Raw genomic sequence first — 16363 nt, forward strand, 5'->3', positions numbered from 1 at the left:
ACTTTCCATCTGCTCTCATCACCATCCTTCCCCCAACCTCCTCCTGCCCCGCCACACCCAAGCCCCTCACAGTGAGTGACAGGCAGGACTACAAGTGTTCGACGACTCCTGACTCTTGAGACTCCGCACACATCGCTCTCTGCCTGGAGTGGTCTCTCCTCCCGGTGCCTCTCATCTCTGGCTACTCGGTGTCCTTCAGCGTTCAACTTTAGTCTATGTCCAAGTTTTGAAAAGCCTACTTGCTAACCGCAAACGTTTCTAGCTCTTCTCAGACTCCCAATTTCTGGTCTCTGATGGGATCTTATAAAAAGGTCGGCTTTTGTGATTTTTCTATAACAATAAAATCTCCACCTTGATGCCTTATTTCCTCCCCTATTCAGTCTGAACTTGTTTTGTTTTTTCATACCGAAAAAGGTTTAGTTCATACCTGTAATAACAAAGAGACTGAGAGCTGCAGGATCGGAAAAGGAGCTGACAAAATCACTCTTCATTACAAGCTGTGTTAGGTGAGAGAGCCCCGTGACCATGAGGGAAATGGGAGGCCATGATCAGGCCCTGAGGTAGGAGAGCATTAAGAGGGGACTGTATCACTGGGTGGTGGTGGCACGTGCCATTGATCCCAGCACTCCGGAGGCAGAGCCAGGCGGATCTCGGTGAGTTTGAGGCCAGCCTTGGCTACCAAGTGAGTTCCAGGATAGGCAAGGCTACACAGAGAAACCTTGTCTCAGAAAAACAAAATATAAAAATAGCTGCCATGTGCTACTTGATCAGGAGAGCTAGAAAAAAAAAGAAAAGAAAAGAGGAAGCCTTCAGAGAACTTCCCTGAGCAAAGGAGAGATGTGATTTCCATATATTTTTAGAGGGTGAAAGAAATTCCACAGCACCTGATTTATGATTTAGCCCATCAAAGCCTATATTGCCAACTTTCACGGCTGCAGGGAAACTGGCCTGACTTCTGAGGGAGGCAGCTAGGAACTCTGCACCCTAACAGCATCAGTTTAAAAAATTAATAATCCTACGCAAGTCTTCACTGTGACAAACATTCTGTTGTCATTGCTACTAAAGAGATCAGATATATCAGACCACCATGAAGAAGGAGCTTCTAAAAATTCATGGACTCTAACACAGGAAGAATCTCAGTGTTCTAGCCAGGCCTTTTCCTTGGACTCAGCTTCTACCATCATTCATCCCTGTTCTCAATTCCTTTCACCTTCCCTTCTCATTCCAAGCATCCCCCTCTCCACTGCTGGCAGAAATCCTTGCTTCCTGCATTATGAAAGTATTGAGGCAAGACAGCATCAGCTTCCTACTGCCCCCACACCAGCAAACTTCTTACATCTGCAACTATCCATTGTTCCTTCCTTTCTGCACCAAAGGACCAAGTGCCTGCCTTGTATCCTACCCCTGGTCTAGGCTTTCCTTCTCCTCCCCTTCTCTTTCGTGGCCTCTCTTCTGTCTTCCATTTCTCTCTCGGTTCTGCCTTTTGATCCTTAGCACACTCACATACTCCACACACATGTTCTGTCTTCAACCTCTCCTAACTGACCCAGATTTGACCTGGTTTTTCCTTGTCTTATTGGCCAAGTATAATAATAATACTTGTAGCATTATTTTCTGTTTCATGTAATATTCACTAGTGCTCTATAAGATACCTCCCAAAGTCCCATGTGTTAAAGGTTTGATCAACAGCCCTGGCACTGGAAGGCAGTAAGACCTTTAATATGAGGACATACTTTTAAAGGGGATATTTGGATTCCACCTCTCTCCTTCCTAGCCACCATGAGGTGAGTGGGTTTCCTGACAGCAAATACTTCCACCATGCTCTACCGTATCACCACTACAGACCCAAAAGTAGAGGGACTAAGTGACCATGAACTCGAATTCCTAAACTGTGAGCCAAATAAACATGGCTCCCTCTACAATGTGTATCTCTACACATTTTCAGGAAGTGTTGGGACGCTAACAAACACAGATAATGCTATCAAACTTTTATCTGTCACACACAGCGCAAAAGTGAAGATCTTCTAACACACAATGTGACTACTACCTTCAGAAAGTTCTATTAAAACCTTATGTCATGAATCAGAAAAAAAGACAAAATAACTTCTAGCATGAGACCACATTAAAAGTAGCAACAAGATCAGATCTAGGGGGTGGCTCAGTGGTCGAGCGAGGGCTTAGCAAACATGAGGCCTTGCATTCCGTCCCCAACACTAAACTTTTTCACAGACATCAACGAGAAGACCCCTCCATATGTCGGCAGCTGCCTGTTTGGATGAAACTACCTCAGCCAGGCTTTGTGCATTTTAATTCTGATACAAAGAGTGTACGAGGTGGGCCAATGTGGCTCTAATTTTAATTTCTTTTTTTTTTTTTTTTGACTCCTTCCCACGTCAGCTGTCTCTAGAGACAAAAAAAAAAAAAAAACACATTCATTTCAAAACAGTTCAGGACTGTGGTATAGCTTAATCTCCCTCCTCAGGCTACTCTATGTGAGATGGTCCAGGAAGTTCACAATTGGATGCCAAAGAACAAAACATGTTCTCTCTCTCTCTCTCTCTCTCTCTCTCTCTCTCTCTCTCTCTCTCTCTCTCTCTCTCTTTCTCTTTAAGACAGGGTTTCTCTGTGTAGTTTTGGTGCCTGTCCTGAAACTCTCTCTGTAGACCAGACTGGCCTTGAACTCACAGAAATCCATCTGTCTCTGCCTCCCGAGTGCTGGGATTAAAGGCGTGTACCACCAAACGCCCAACTCAAACCCTGTTTTTAAAAGATAAGCAAAGCACTCATTTTAACACAAGTTAGATGTCAGGACTAGAAGGAGAAATGGAAAGACGAAATATTACCATCAACAACTTCCAGGAAGTTGCACACTCTGCATCTTTCTCAAACAGTAAGAGAGCCTTCTGCATCAAGTAGCAGGCTTTCGACAACTTGTTCTTCTTTATTTTATTCCTGACAGTTGACTCTGGGGAGACAAACAAATAGTCACTCAAAGATCAAGATCAAAGTTGTCATCTACATTGATTGAGCTACATGGGATCCAACACTAATCACCTACCTGAGAAACACGCAGGGCGTCTAGGTTCCTTTAACTTTTCCCAGCCTTTGGTATTTGTGCTAACAGTGTGAGTCTGCAAAACTGAAAAACACCACCAATTATAAACCAAACAGAAACCTTGTTTTCCATGCTGGGGAACAAACCCATGACTTTGGGCATGCCAGGCATGTTGTGCTCAACCACTAAGGTATAAGCCCAAACCTTGGTTTATTTTTGGCTGAAACAAGATCTCCTTATTTGGCTCAGGCTGGTCTTGAACTTGCTTTGTAGCCCAGGCAGGACTCCAACCTATAGCCCACTTGCTCTAGCCTCCCACATGTTGGAACTACAGGCTTGTACCACCACACCCAGCAGGTTGTAGTTTTATTCTCACCTTTTCTTTTTCAGAGGTGTACCTCAAGACATAGAATTTCCAAATATTTATCAATTATCAAAATATTTGATTTTCTGTTTCATCGTAAGTAAAATCACATTGTGGAACTCGTTTCTACTTTCTCTTCTTTCATAAAAATGGCAAGTCCTGATGCCAAACTGTCCCTTGTCCTTTCTGGAAAAGCTGGGTCACCATGGTTCCTGGAAACGTGAGTCCTCCAGGACAGTGAAAACCTAACAGCTTTCACCTAAGACACAAAGGACTGCAGATGTCCAGTTTGTGTCCAGGTGGGATCAACCATCACGGTGGTGTAATAAAAAGGATGAGGGATACATCGATGGAGCTCTGGGGCCCATGACATGGAAAGGACATGACTCTTAGGTCTGGTCCACAAGAGACCTGGCTATTTTGTGTCTGTGGTGTGGTGATTCGAATAAGAACGGCCCTCATAGACTCATGTATTTGAATATTTGGTCCATAGTTGATGGAACTGTTTTGGGAAGGATTAGTAGGCGTGGCCTTGTAGGAGGAGCTGTGTCACTGGGGGTGAACTTTGAGGTTTCAAAATCCCATGCCAGAGCCAGCCCCCCCCCCCTCTCTCTCTCTCTCTCTCTCTCTCTCTCTCTCTCTCTCTTTGCCTCCAACTTGCAGACTCAGATGTAGGCCCTCAGCTGCCGCTCCAGTACTAAGCCTGTCATCTGCGGCCTTGCTCCCCGCCACGATGGTCATGGACTCACCCTCTGAAACTGTAAGGAAGCCCCCAATTAAATGTTTCTTTTGTTTCTTTGCTCATGGTGTCTCTTCACAGCAACAGAACAGTAACTAAGCCACGGCGTTTCCTAAAGAACCCTGTCAGCACGCCCCTTCTGTTGAATTTTATTATTTGTGCTAATGAGTGTAAATGATAGTGACTGATGAAAAAATAGAAGCAGATACCACTGGAGGATAAGAACTCTCGGTGCAGATATGGATGAGTCATAGTAAAAGCTGTGGTCGTCGGTGGGCGGCCACCAAGAAGTTCTTGAATAAGAAAGGCACAAATAGCATTCCTGGGGCCTGAATCTGGAGGCAGCACACTTGAATGAAGAAGGACGGACAGAAGGAAATAACAGCCTGTGCTAGGGTGGGAGGTCAATAAAGTAGCAGCGGAAGAGACGAGGAGACTCGGGGATACAGCTTGGAACCTTAACTGACTCCACAAAGATGGAGCTCAGGCCTCCCTTCCATACCCGCATGTGGTCCCTCATGAAAACCCGTTTGGCCTTCAAAGACCTGATGAACAACAGTCAGAGAGTCAACCATTAAATAGTAACCCCCAGAGCGCACAGAGCCCTATTCTTCCATGAAGGATGATATAGGAAATAATGAGTATTTTTGAAGGAAACCAGACACAATCATTCTATTGAGCTTTAAATGGCATTTCTGAACTACATATTTTCAGCCGCAAATAATGTTTATGGCTAATTATTCTCGGAAAGCTTGTTTATGTAACAGAAACATTCTATCGGGCTTTCATTTTACTTATGATGAAACAGAGCTGCTTTCATTATTATCTGCTCCCCTCTACATCTAAAGGGTCACATAGAAAACAGTTTTTAAAGCTATGTAAATGTTTAAAATAAAATGTAAAAGGATGAAAACATAAGAAGGTAATAACAAAGGATCTTGGTAGGTACTAAATAAATGCTTGTTCTATTGAGTTCACAAGACCCCAATAACTTACTATAAGCAAACAAATATAATCATAGTCTTTTAGAAATCTACTGACCTGCCATGCAAAGTGTAAACTGATAAACAAAAGTATCTGCTGATATTAATCCAAGGAGAAAAAAAAATAAAGTAATAAAAGTTATTTGCAAAGTGAGCAACAAACACAGGTACAAGATTTAATCTACTCTGCCCTGACTGGCGCTTAAAATGCATTCTGTGTGGTTACTTTGGGGTGACTGTTACCTTGCAATTGGTCAAGAAGTACAACGGCTATGCGGTGCTGGGCTTGGATTAATTCGAGATGCAGATCCATCATGAAGCTATTCGGTGCGATTGGCTTGTAAGTATCCCCCTCCGTGTCATGAGAGTACTTTAGTCCAGGAGAGGTGAAGAAGAAATTAAAAAGGAAAACGGTTATCAAAACAACCTAAAAAATGCCTCTGCCTTATTATCTTTCAAGTTCTGTCTTATTCATAGCCATTTAATTCTGCTCACTTCTAGCCCTGAGCAGCTGGCTCACGTGACGACACGTGTCCTCTCAGAGTGTCCTCTTCACTGACAAACTCAGAGACACCACTCTCCCTGATTTCTTTTGGGAAGAGCTATTTCTGGCCTATGAGAGGAAACCACACTTTATGTGCCTCCTCGGAAAGCCAGCTCTTTTCCCACTTAAGGAAAACATGGACCTAATGTGAGGTTGCCCCCTCTCACCTTGACATAGCAATGGTCAATTGTTGACGATCCATCTGACAGAGTAGTTAACATGGAGTTCCAGTTCATCCCGGCGATGGCTTTATCGAGGAGTTCATATGCATAAAACAGCTGTTCCGAGGGTGCTCGCTGGAATAATTTCACAAACAAAAAGGAAGAGCTGAAACTCCTTTGAACAATCACCCAAAAGCGAAGAGCAGAAACAGTCTGTCCCATGCCAGCCACGCTCTGTCTCTTACTAAATATGCTGAGCTTCAACTAGACACTGAGTACTGTCGATGAAGATGAAAATAATATAGTTCACCATTTTCCAAAAACAAACTTTCACAAATATGCATTTCGGTTCCAGTCACTGTCTTCAAAATTCTACTTGCATCCAACACACAGGTAAATGTTAAATATGAACTTCACGTAAGTTTAGGTATTTTTCACACACTTACATTTTAAAACTTGCTACTTTTTTAAATCTCAGAAGATAAGAGCTGGAAATTTAGACTTTGGGTTCATAAAAAAAACACAACACAGAATGATTTTCAAAGTCTACACATCTTTTCTTAGCATCGTTATTCTCACGGGGAGACTAGTACAGAACAAAGAACCAACAGCCATGTCCAAGTGCTTTTCTCTGAATCTTTTACACATATGGACAAAACCAAAGCGCCCTGGGCTACCATCCACAAAGTCACTTCTGCCTCGCTACCCCAACAAGGAGCCACTTCCCCTGAACCTTTTATCATTCATTTGTGCTACCTGATTTTTTTTTCCAACTCTCTCCATACAGGTGAGACCAATATGTAACATCACTTTTCAATTTCTAAATGCCTTTAAATTTCTCCATCATAAAATTCTTCTAGGTGGTTTCTTCACTCGACCACAGACTCAGGCTGGTGTTGGTACCTTAGTGGTTCAGGCAGAGTACGGTAATGCCACAGGAGCTCTCTAAGTACCCCAAGCAGAAGGGGGTTGAATGCACACAACCCCAGGTCCCCCATGTTTTTCAACTGTTGGTGAGAAGTTATCTCCCTGCAGTTCTCCAGAGGTTCCTCGGAGTCTCTGTGACTCAGGGACCCTGGGAGGCAGCTGACAGCAGCCTCAAGCGCCAGCACCTACTGCAGTGGTACAGATGGATTGCGAGAGCCTGCTCAGCACGGCGGGTAAATTCACATCTTCCTTCTGCTACCGCAGAGTAAGAACCTCTCATCGCAAACTCGGCCAAATGTTCCTCCGTAGAAGACTAGCCACCCAGGACCGTCCAGAAGTGACATGCTGCAAAGGCAGTTCCAGGAGTTCCCTGGAATCCAAAGGTGACTACAGATAGGAAATGCAAGGATGCTCGGCTGACTCATATTCGTGTAGGACGGAAGATGCCATTCTGAAGAGCATGTCACCATTACTATGAATGTGCTGACGGACATGTAAACCGCTACAACTAAATACCCTGCGATGAGCTGTGTCTGTGCTTGAAACCAAATGATCACTTCCTGTACGGTCTTTTCTGCTTCTTTTTTTTTTTTTTTTTTTTCTGGTTCAATCTTCATTTGTCTAAGACTTCTAAAATATGTTGAATAGGAAAATGGTGGCTACCCGAATGTGGTTATATCAGAATAAAGGGACAGTTTTTAATCTTGTACCATAGCTAGGACATTAATTGACAGTCTTTGGATGGTTTGCTTTATTGGGTGAGAGACCTTCTATTTCCAGCTGCTAAATGTTATGTTTTGAAAGGTTGGCTGTTGCTTCTGTCAAGGGCTTCATTTGCATCTCGTCATGGACTGGTATGGCCATGTTTTTCTTTACTCTTTAATGTGGGAATGTGCTGTACTGCATTACAGAGTGCTAATGTTGAATCAATCCCCACCAACAGTCACAGGCTCAGGGAGGCTTCCAACCACTCAAGTTATCTGTTCAAATAACAAAACAACTTGAGGGTACAGCCAGGGCTGCAAATCACTGGGGTGAGACTTTCTCCCATTCACTCCTCCTCTCAGGACTCAACCTGAAACATCTCCCTATAAAACCGATTTTTTTTTCTAATATACTTTTACAGTATTTTTTTTCTAGGATGTAGTCTTTTGTAGGTTCTAACTTTATGGGGAGGCTCAATGCCAACTCCATCTTTCATGAGCTGAAGTTCTATCTCCTTCCCCTAGATTAGCTATTTAAAAAAAAAAAAAAAAAAAAAAAAAAAAAAAAAAACTATGCTTGCTTGTAACTACGCCCAGCAACCCGATGCAGCATCCACCTGCATGCCCACCATTCCAGTTTTCACTTCCTGTTTCTGTTTTGGCCTCTAGAATTTTCCTTACTTTCTTGTGAATTTTGCAATGTGCTTGAAGATACCTCTTCAATTCTGTCCAAAATGTCTAGGTGTCTTCCAAAAGGAAAATGTTTAAGTCATCTAGATTGTTGTTTAGCCAAAAACAGAGGTCACTAAGGGTGTGTATGTGGTGTGTGTGTGTGTGTGTGTGTGTGTGTGTGTGTGTGCGTGCTCACAGGTACACACATCCATTCACATGGAGGATAGCATTCAGGGGCCATCTGCTTTCTTTCTTGAGTCAGGGTCTCTCAAGTAGGCTCAGTTAGCTTGCCGGTGAGCTCCAGCAATCTGCCCATCTCTGCCTCTTCAGCCCTAGGATTACAAGCATGAGTCACCACACTGGCTTCTTACACTGGTCCTAGAGATTGAACTCAGGTCCTTACGTTTGTTCATCAAGTATTTCGCTGACTGAGCTACTGCCCCAGCCCTGGGGATACCTTTTTTGGCACCAAAAATGTTCAAAGACCCCACACACACCCGCATCCTGCCGTTATCTTCACCATCACCACCATGAGCATCCTGTCTTCAACACTGTAGCCAACACTAAATTAAATCTTGCTTGCAGTCTAGGGATAATTACACTGCACAGCCTTTTAACTGCTGGGGCTCTAGAAGACTAAGACTACTCATTAGTTAGCGTCTTTTTATAATCAATCCATTTGTTGAATAGACGCTACGTATCCTGCAAAAGTTTGAAATTGTTTTAAACCATGTCATCACAATGGTACCCCTTATACTTTTCATGCAGTACTTTGCATGTATGCAAGAAATGTAATTTTTCTCACCTAAGGATTGCTAAGTGAATACATGAGTCCTGGACTCTCCTACAATAATTCCCTTCCACGTGGGACCTAAGCTGAGGTCAGAACTCCCCGTGAAACATAAACAGCTAACATATATAAGGTCCCTGTTTCCAAAGTGCCACTAATATGTCCATTAAGGAGGATAACAACCGAGCAGAACAAGTACCATTGTGGTTTCACAGATGAAGACACTTGAACAGATCACACGATTCATTCAAGTTCATACAGTCAACATCCTAGTCAAGACTCAACTGTGGGTCCATCCAGAACAAACGCTAGGCTCCGGGGCACACCTGGGAATTGCCTGTACTCCAGCCACCACGTGCTGCTACAGTTGAGCAGACCATGCACTACACAGCGTTAATACCTGACATCTCCACCTTCCTCATCACAGATGTCATAGTGTGGCAATTTCTCAAGACATTGTAGTAAACTACTTGGAGCACATAATGCATTTTCTGACTCCAGGCCCAGTAGCCAGAGCTCATCGATGGCCTTTGGATTCTTGGTTGTGAGAAACTCGACACCTAGGAAACCCATTTTATGTAGTGGTTTTAGTTGGTAGAAAAGTTCAAGCCAGAAAACCCAGCCCTTTCTAATTCTCACTTGGGTTCCTGCACCTTCCCCCATCACATCATGGAGAATAAGAGCTAGCCCACTAAACCTGTGATTCTCAAACTCTAGTGTCCTTAAGAACCCACCTGATTGAAATTATGATTGCTTGTGTCTGGAGTGAGAAATGAGAAGCTGCATCTTGTGTAGGCACTACAAGGGAGCTCTAGACAAACCACTGTTGGGCAATCGTGCCTCCTCCGCCCCTCACGCAGACCAGTTTCTGTTCCCAGTTGAGATCTCTTAAATCTAGCTCTCTCCACAAGACACAATTGAAAATAAAGAATTCAAATGTGTGCCCCTGGACCTTAAAATTAGAAAATGAGCATTCATTTGAGAAGGTAAATTCACACCCACCCTTTTTATGACAGTTGTTTGGTGCCAAGTTTCCTAGGATTTACCTGTCATACCAAGTGTGGCGGAAAGAAGAAATCGTACTTAAACTGAGTACTTGCAGGGCTGGTGAGAAGGCTCAGTAATAACGACACTGTCAGCCAGGATCCACACTGTGGAAGGAGAAAACCAACTCCCACAGGATGTCCTCTGACCTCCACACATGCTCAGTGGTGCATGCCTTCTCACACACACACACACACACACACACACCCTAAATAAACATAATTTTTAAGCCTATTTCACCTGTGGAACAATATCTAAGGTTGATCTCTGGCCTCGACTGATAGGTTTCTGTCAATTTGGCAGACCAGATCAGACCAGATTAAAAGCAGATAGATGCAGTTTATTTGCTCCTTGGCTAGTTCATGGGTCCCAAAGAACAGGGCCAGAGAAGTCACACACCTAGGCTGAGGCAGGGAGGTTTTATAGACCTTGGGGAGGGGGGGGGGGGTGATGACGTGTCAGCCAGGAGCTGGGATTGTGCCCAAATAGGGTCAAAAGCTCAGCCCTGGGAGGGCACTTGAGTGGGCTGGCCATGTCAGAAAGCTGGGTTGCATCAGCTGCCAGAAAAGTGGAACTGGGTTTTGGCACCATTCCTGTATTCAGAGTTTTCTCGGTGCAGACAGAGTTGGGGGAAGTAGGGCAGCCAGCGTTTCTCAGCTTATGCAGGGGGGAGAAGGGGTTCCAACCAAACATACCTCTTTGGGTGTATGGGTGCTGGTTCAGATCTGGCTACTTCATGCTAGCATGAGATGATGGGGGAGGGGAGTTGGCAGGCTGGTGTTCAAAAAGGAGGTAGGAATGGAGGAGCATTAGGTTAACTGCCGCCCTAGAGACCTCATGAACCCATTCCTGGAGAAATCGGCGAAGGCAAGGGAATAGAATTAAAAAGAGACAAATGAGAATGACCAGTCCCATAAGAGGGGCCAGCCAGGCACAAAGGAGGACTGCCACCAGAGTCAGGGAGAGGAAGAGGGTTGGTGACCGTGGGGTGAGCTGGGATGACTGCCTCGTTGACAAGCAGAGGTCCTGGACTAAGCAGTGGGCGCTGGTAGGTGCTGGTCGGCACTGGGGAGCACTGGGGGCTTATACACACCGGGTGAACGGGAGTGCTGCAAGGCAAGGGATTAGGAGTCACTGAGTTAGGAGGTGGGTAATAATGGGCTTGGGGCTGAGGTGATGGATTTCAGAAATGGGAAACGGTTCTGGAGGGGAGGGAAGAGGGGTCCTTAAGGCCAACTAGGATGGACTGGTGGTGGTTAGTGATCACCGGGATGGAGATGTGTTGTAGAATATTACTTTAAGGTGTGTTACTTTTGTTTATGTTGCATTTGTTTAACTCTGTGAAGCTGTGTTACTGTGCCTGTCTAAAACACCTGATGGTCTAATAAAGAGCTGAACGGCCAATAATGAGGCAGAAGAAAGAAATAAGTAGGGCTGACAGGCAGGGAGAATAATAGAAGGAGAAATCTGGGAGGGGAAGAAGATTGAGAAGAAGTAGCCAGAGAAGGAGGAAGACATCTGGGGCCAGCCACCCAGCTACACAACCAGCAATGGAGTAAGAAAGAAAGGCATACAAAAAGAGAGACAGGCAAAATCCCAGAGGCCAAAGACAGACGGGTTAATGTAAAGTTAAGAAAAGCTGGCAAGAAACAAGCCAAGCTAAGGCCGGGCATTCATAATTAAGAATAAGCCTCCATGTGATTTATTTGGGAGCTGGGTGATGGGTCCCCCAAAAGAGAAAAAACAAACAACAGATACCCCATACTTGAGGGTCAACCAGATCCGGGAGGGTAGAGACAGGCAGTATGGGGTAGGGACCTGTGAGGCAACCATAGGAAGAAGATGGGAGTCAGGAGAGATTATGGGGGCCAGAGAGAGGGTGGCCCCAAAGTGGCTGAGGATACGGCAGCCAAGTAAAGGCACTGGGCAGACAGAGTGTGAGAAGAACCATCCTGCAAGGGTACAGGAAGTGGCAGGGTCTTGGGCAGGAAGGAGGCGGTTCCATCCACCCCATGACAGAAATCATCGAGGGAACCATGGGACCAGAGTGTGAGGTCAAGACAGAAAAGGTAGCTCCCATGTTCACCAGGAAGATGATGGACTTACCTGCCACCTAGAGCACTACCCTGGGCTTGGTGAGGGTGATGGGAATCTCAGAGTCTGGGCACAGTAGTCCTCTGCCAGGCCAAGGATCTTGAAGGCCAGAAGGGTCTGAGGTACTTGTGCTGGTGAGGTGGACCTCCCTGGTATGGCACAGAGGACAAGCCCACACAGGGGTCCTTCATCTTCCAAATGGCCAGGCCAACAAAGCATGGTCTAGAGGGTGACCAGGGATGGGGCAGCTACGGGACCGGTGGCCTTCCTGGCTGCATTTGAAGCAGGCTTCTGGAGGAGTTGGCTTTGACTGGACCCGCATGGGATGGGGCCCTGTGGACCCCCCACTTATTCCCTCTTTGGAAGTGCCCATCAGCCTCAATTCAATAGAGCTACCGAGGCTTGGGCCTGGAGTGTAGCCTTTTGTTGTAGCCAAGCCTGTCGGGAAGACTTCACCACCTCCTCTCAGGCATTAAAAACCTTAAAGGCCATCCTCACCAAATCCTTCATGGGGCTTTGGGGACCATTCTTAGCTTTTTTTAGTTTAGGTGTGTGTGTGTGTGTGTGTGTGTGTGTGTGTGTGTGTGTGTGTGTGTGTGTGTGTTTAATATCTGGAGATAAGCTGAGAGATGAAATGGGTAGCCAGGACCGTGGCTGCCACTGGGGAGGCGGGGTCAAGGCAGGTTGAATCATGGTCTCTTGTAGTCGATTTGGAAAAATGGCCAGATCCTTGTCAGCTTGTTAAAATTAACGACTTTGTTTCAGACAGTCTCCATGACCTGAAGGAGGCAGAGAGAGGACCATGAGGTCCCTCCTCTGGCAGCCGTTTTGACCCGGCTGGTAACCCAGTTGGGTTCCGTAGCCAGCACTGCGATGTCACCCACAGAGACCGTACTGTCCACTAAGTGAGTCTGGTCTGTATGAGAGCGGAGCCCTGGATGACATAAACCTTGTGCCAGGTTTGGTCACAGGTTTGGAAAGACAGCCAAACTCCCTGGTGTAGGCAGAGGGATTAGCAGAAAAGGAGCCTGGCCGCTTTTCAATCTGCAAGAGATCCTGGAAAGAGAAAGGGACGTGAACCCCAACAGCCCCTCGGCTCCCGCCATCTCTTAGGGAGTGCAGAGGAGAGTGGCGGTCTGCCGGGACCGCGTATGAGAAGCCACAGGGGAGGACTCAGGGAGGGTAGGCCAGTGTGTAGATGGGGACCAGAGTGTGGGTTGTGACATCGTAGGGTGGGAAGGAAGTGGATGTGAGGGGATGGGGGTGACCCAGCAGGAGGGAGAAGGAGAGGGGTGGGGGAGGGGAAGGAGGTTGGCCCTCGGCCTTTGTCTCGGGGTGGGGGAGAAGGAGGAATGGATGGGGAAGGGGGACAAGCCTGGCCACTAGGTGGAGTATGCATCTGAAGAAGGGGAGGGGTGGGCAGGACTCTGGGAACGAGTGGGGGGCGCCAGTGGCTCAGGCAACTCAGTCAGGGGCGGAGGGCTCGGGGTCCGAGCCTCCAGATAAAAGGACATCCCTACACGCCTTTAATCCCAGCACTCGGGAGGCAGAGGCAGGCGGATCTCTGTGAGTTCGAGGTCAGCCTGGTCTACAGAGCGAGATCCAGGAAAGGAGCAAAGCTACACAGAGAAACACTGTCTCAAATAAAAATAAAAATAAAAAATAAACAAGACTTGAGCCATCAAGCACTGGCCACAGAGGGAAGGGTGGGAGCAGACCCCCAAAGCCCTGGACATAAGAGAACTCAAACCATGTGCCCATACAGGCAGAAATTTTCAAGCTCACAGAGGATGTTAAAATCAAGAGTGCCCTCTGGTGGCCATTTCGACTGGTTAGGCAGAGCGTACCGAGGCCAGGCCACAGAACAAAGGAAAATCGGGGGTGTGGGGCATAAAGTCTAAGATAGCCCGATTTGAATAAATTTTGTATCAGGCACCCCAGGGACAACTGAGGATCCGGTTTAGATCCGGCGTTGCCCATTCCTGAACCTGCGCCAAAGACCAAAGACTAGAGCGAGGCATCCCCTGCAGTAGCGGGGAGTCCGTAGTAGGGGTGGGGTAGCCTTGGGAGGGATGTCCCCCAATCCAGCAAGGCTCCCCGGAACAGAGACTGTTTCTGTTCTGGAATGGGCTTGCTCTGGCACGGCCATGATCCTTGACAGGAAGCCTGGGGTGCTGAACCCAGAGAGGTACCCGGTATGTCTGGGGAGAGGAGACAGGGAACCGGTCCCCAAGCGGCCAGGGGCCCTGACTTCAGGCTGGGGGCTCAACTCTTCCCAGGATTCAGCACCAGATGATAGGTTTCTGCTGATGCAAAATGCCAGATCAGACCAGATTAAAAGCAGAGAAATGAAGGTTTATTTGGCATTGCTCCTGGGTGGGTTCACCAGTCCCAAAGAAGGGGCCAGGGAAGTCCAGTGCCTGGGCTAAGGCAGAGAGGTTTTACAGACCTTGGCGGAGGGGGGGGGGGGGGCGGGGGGGGGGGCGGGGGTGATGACGTGTCAGCCAGGAGCTGGGACTGTGCCCAAGTAGGGTCAAAAGCTCAGTCCCTGGGTGGGCACTTGAGTGGGCTGGCCATGTCAGAAAGCTGGGTTGCATTGCCTGCCAGAAACGTGGAACTGGACTTTTGGCACCATTCCTGTGTTCAGAGTTTTCTCAGTGTGGGTGGAGTCGGGGGAAGTAGGGTTAGGGGTTCCAACCTAACAGGAACACACACACACACACACACACACACACACACAAAAGAAAGAAAGAAAATACTGAATCTACTGAACGTATACAGACATTTTCTTGTCACTGTTTCCTAAACAAAACAGTATGCTAGTTACACAATTCACTGTGTTCCATATTAAGAGTAATCTAGGAGACGGTAAAGTATCCGGGAGGGCAAGCCCAGCTTCTAGATAAACACTGCACCACCTTACACAAGAGACAGCCTGCTCATTGATGTTAGCACCGGGGAGGATTCCAGAACCAATCCGTCAGGGATCCTAAGGGAAACTGTCCAAAACTACTCAATGTCTTAAGCTTCATTATAAGAATCTCCAGAGGTTTCGAAAAAGATAGCAGTGAGAAGGGCTGATAGCAACCAACAGGGCAAGTGCCGCCAAAATAATGTTACAAAAAGCAGCGGAATACGACATGTTAAAAATATGAACCGGGCGCTGGTGCATACGCCTTTAATCCCAGCACTTGGGAGGCAGAGGCAGGCAGGTATCTGTGAGTTCAAGGCCAGCTTGGTCTACAGAGTGAGTTCCAGGACAGTCAGAGCTGTTATACAGAGAAACCCTGTCTCAAAAAAAAACTATATATAAATTACATATATTATTATTGTTTATATATAATAACAATATATAAACAAAACATATATATATGATAAACTGAAATAGGATGTGAGGGCATAGAAAATGACATGGGATATCAAGACAATAAAGTCGTATATTTTGTCTTGTATATTGTTAAACACCCCCCAATATCAATGCAACTCTCATAACTTAGTCTACAGTTTATCAGACAAATCAAAACATTCACTGGCTTCCTCGCTAGGGAAACATTTTAAAAGTCATCCATAAAACATGGGGGGGCCTGGTACATGCTCCACAATGAATAAGAAGTGTTTTGTTCTCAGATAATAAAACACATGGTATTCTACATCGCCTTAGAAAAATCACACAGCTTATAGGCCAAGTGACCCCTGGGAAATTCCACAGCAAAGGAACCTATTGTGTTTACTTAAAAGCATCCGTGGCTGTTTGCTATGACTTCTATTCATGAAGCACAGGACCAGAATCACAGAGGACAGGCGACAGGCACTGCTCTGGACGCTGCCTCCAAACAGGTAGATGTTGGCTGTGTATGTGAGGCTGCTCCATTCAGATCTAGACGGCAATGCTCATGTAGAGAAGTAATTCAAATATGGTAAGAAAAGCAAACAATGATAAACCGCCGTATAGCTCCCCACCGTTTCTCCTTCAAGACAAAGCTTACTAAGCACTCCCAACCGCCATCAGCATCCTTGGTGCGTTTCAATCAGGTAAGAACTCATTCAGCCTGCCAGAGGCACGTGCTGAGCGGAGCATCCCCACCCTTGAAATCTCTGGCTCAGGACATATTCAAACAAGCAGTGATAATGTAATGGCAAGACCTCCGTTGGAGAGATGCTTAATGGTTAAAGGTGGGGTTTCATTTTTAAAGGAAGGAGCAAATACAACAAAGGACCTGGATTTGATTTCAACGCCTCCTTCCTCCAGTGACTCACATCTGTGTAACTCTAGTTCCGGGAGATCT

At 46.2% G+C, this 16363-nt stretch overlaps 1 protein-coding gene across 1 annotated transcript in view; it reads right to left on the reverse strand.

The window, feature by feature from the left end:
- The window catches only part of Cfap54 (cilia and flagella associated protein 54), a 297311-nt gene that overhangs the window by 234711 nt on the left and 46237 nt on the right, over positions 1-16363 (reverse strand). The window contains exons 16-19 of the mRNA XM_042263184.2: positions 5853-5981; positions 5385-5511; positions 3059-3139; positions 2844-2965 (exon numbers count right to left, since the gene is read on the reverse strand). Of these exons, the coding sequence (XP_042119118.2) occupies positions 2844-2965; positions 3059-3139; positions 5385-5511; positions 5853-5981 (459 nt within the window). The remainder of the gene's footprint in view (positions 1-2843; positions 2966-3058; positions 3140-5384; positions 5512-5852; positions 5982-16363) is intronic.

This window comes from Peromyscus maniculatus, chromosome 18 (genome assembly GCF_049852395.1).
Source record: "Peromyscus maniculatus bairdii isolate BWxNUB_F1_BW_parent chromosome 18, HU_Pman_BW_mat_3.1, whole genome shotgun sequence".
In the NCBI taxonomy this organism is placed as follows: domain Eukaryota; kingdom Metazoa; phylum Chordata; class Mammalia; order Rodentia; family Cricetidae; genus Peromyscus; species Peromyscus maniculatus.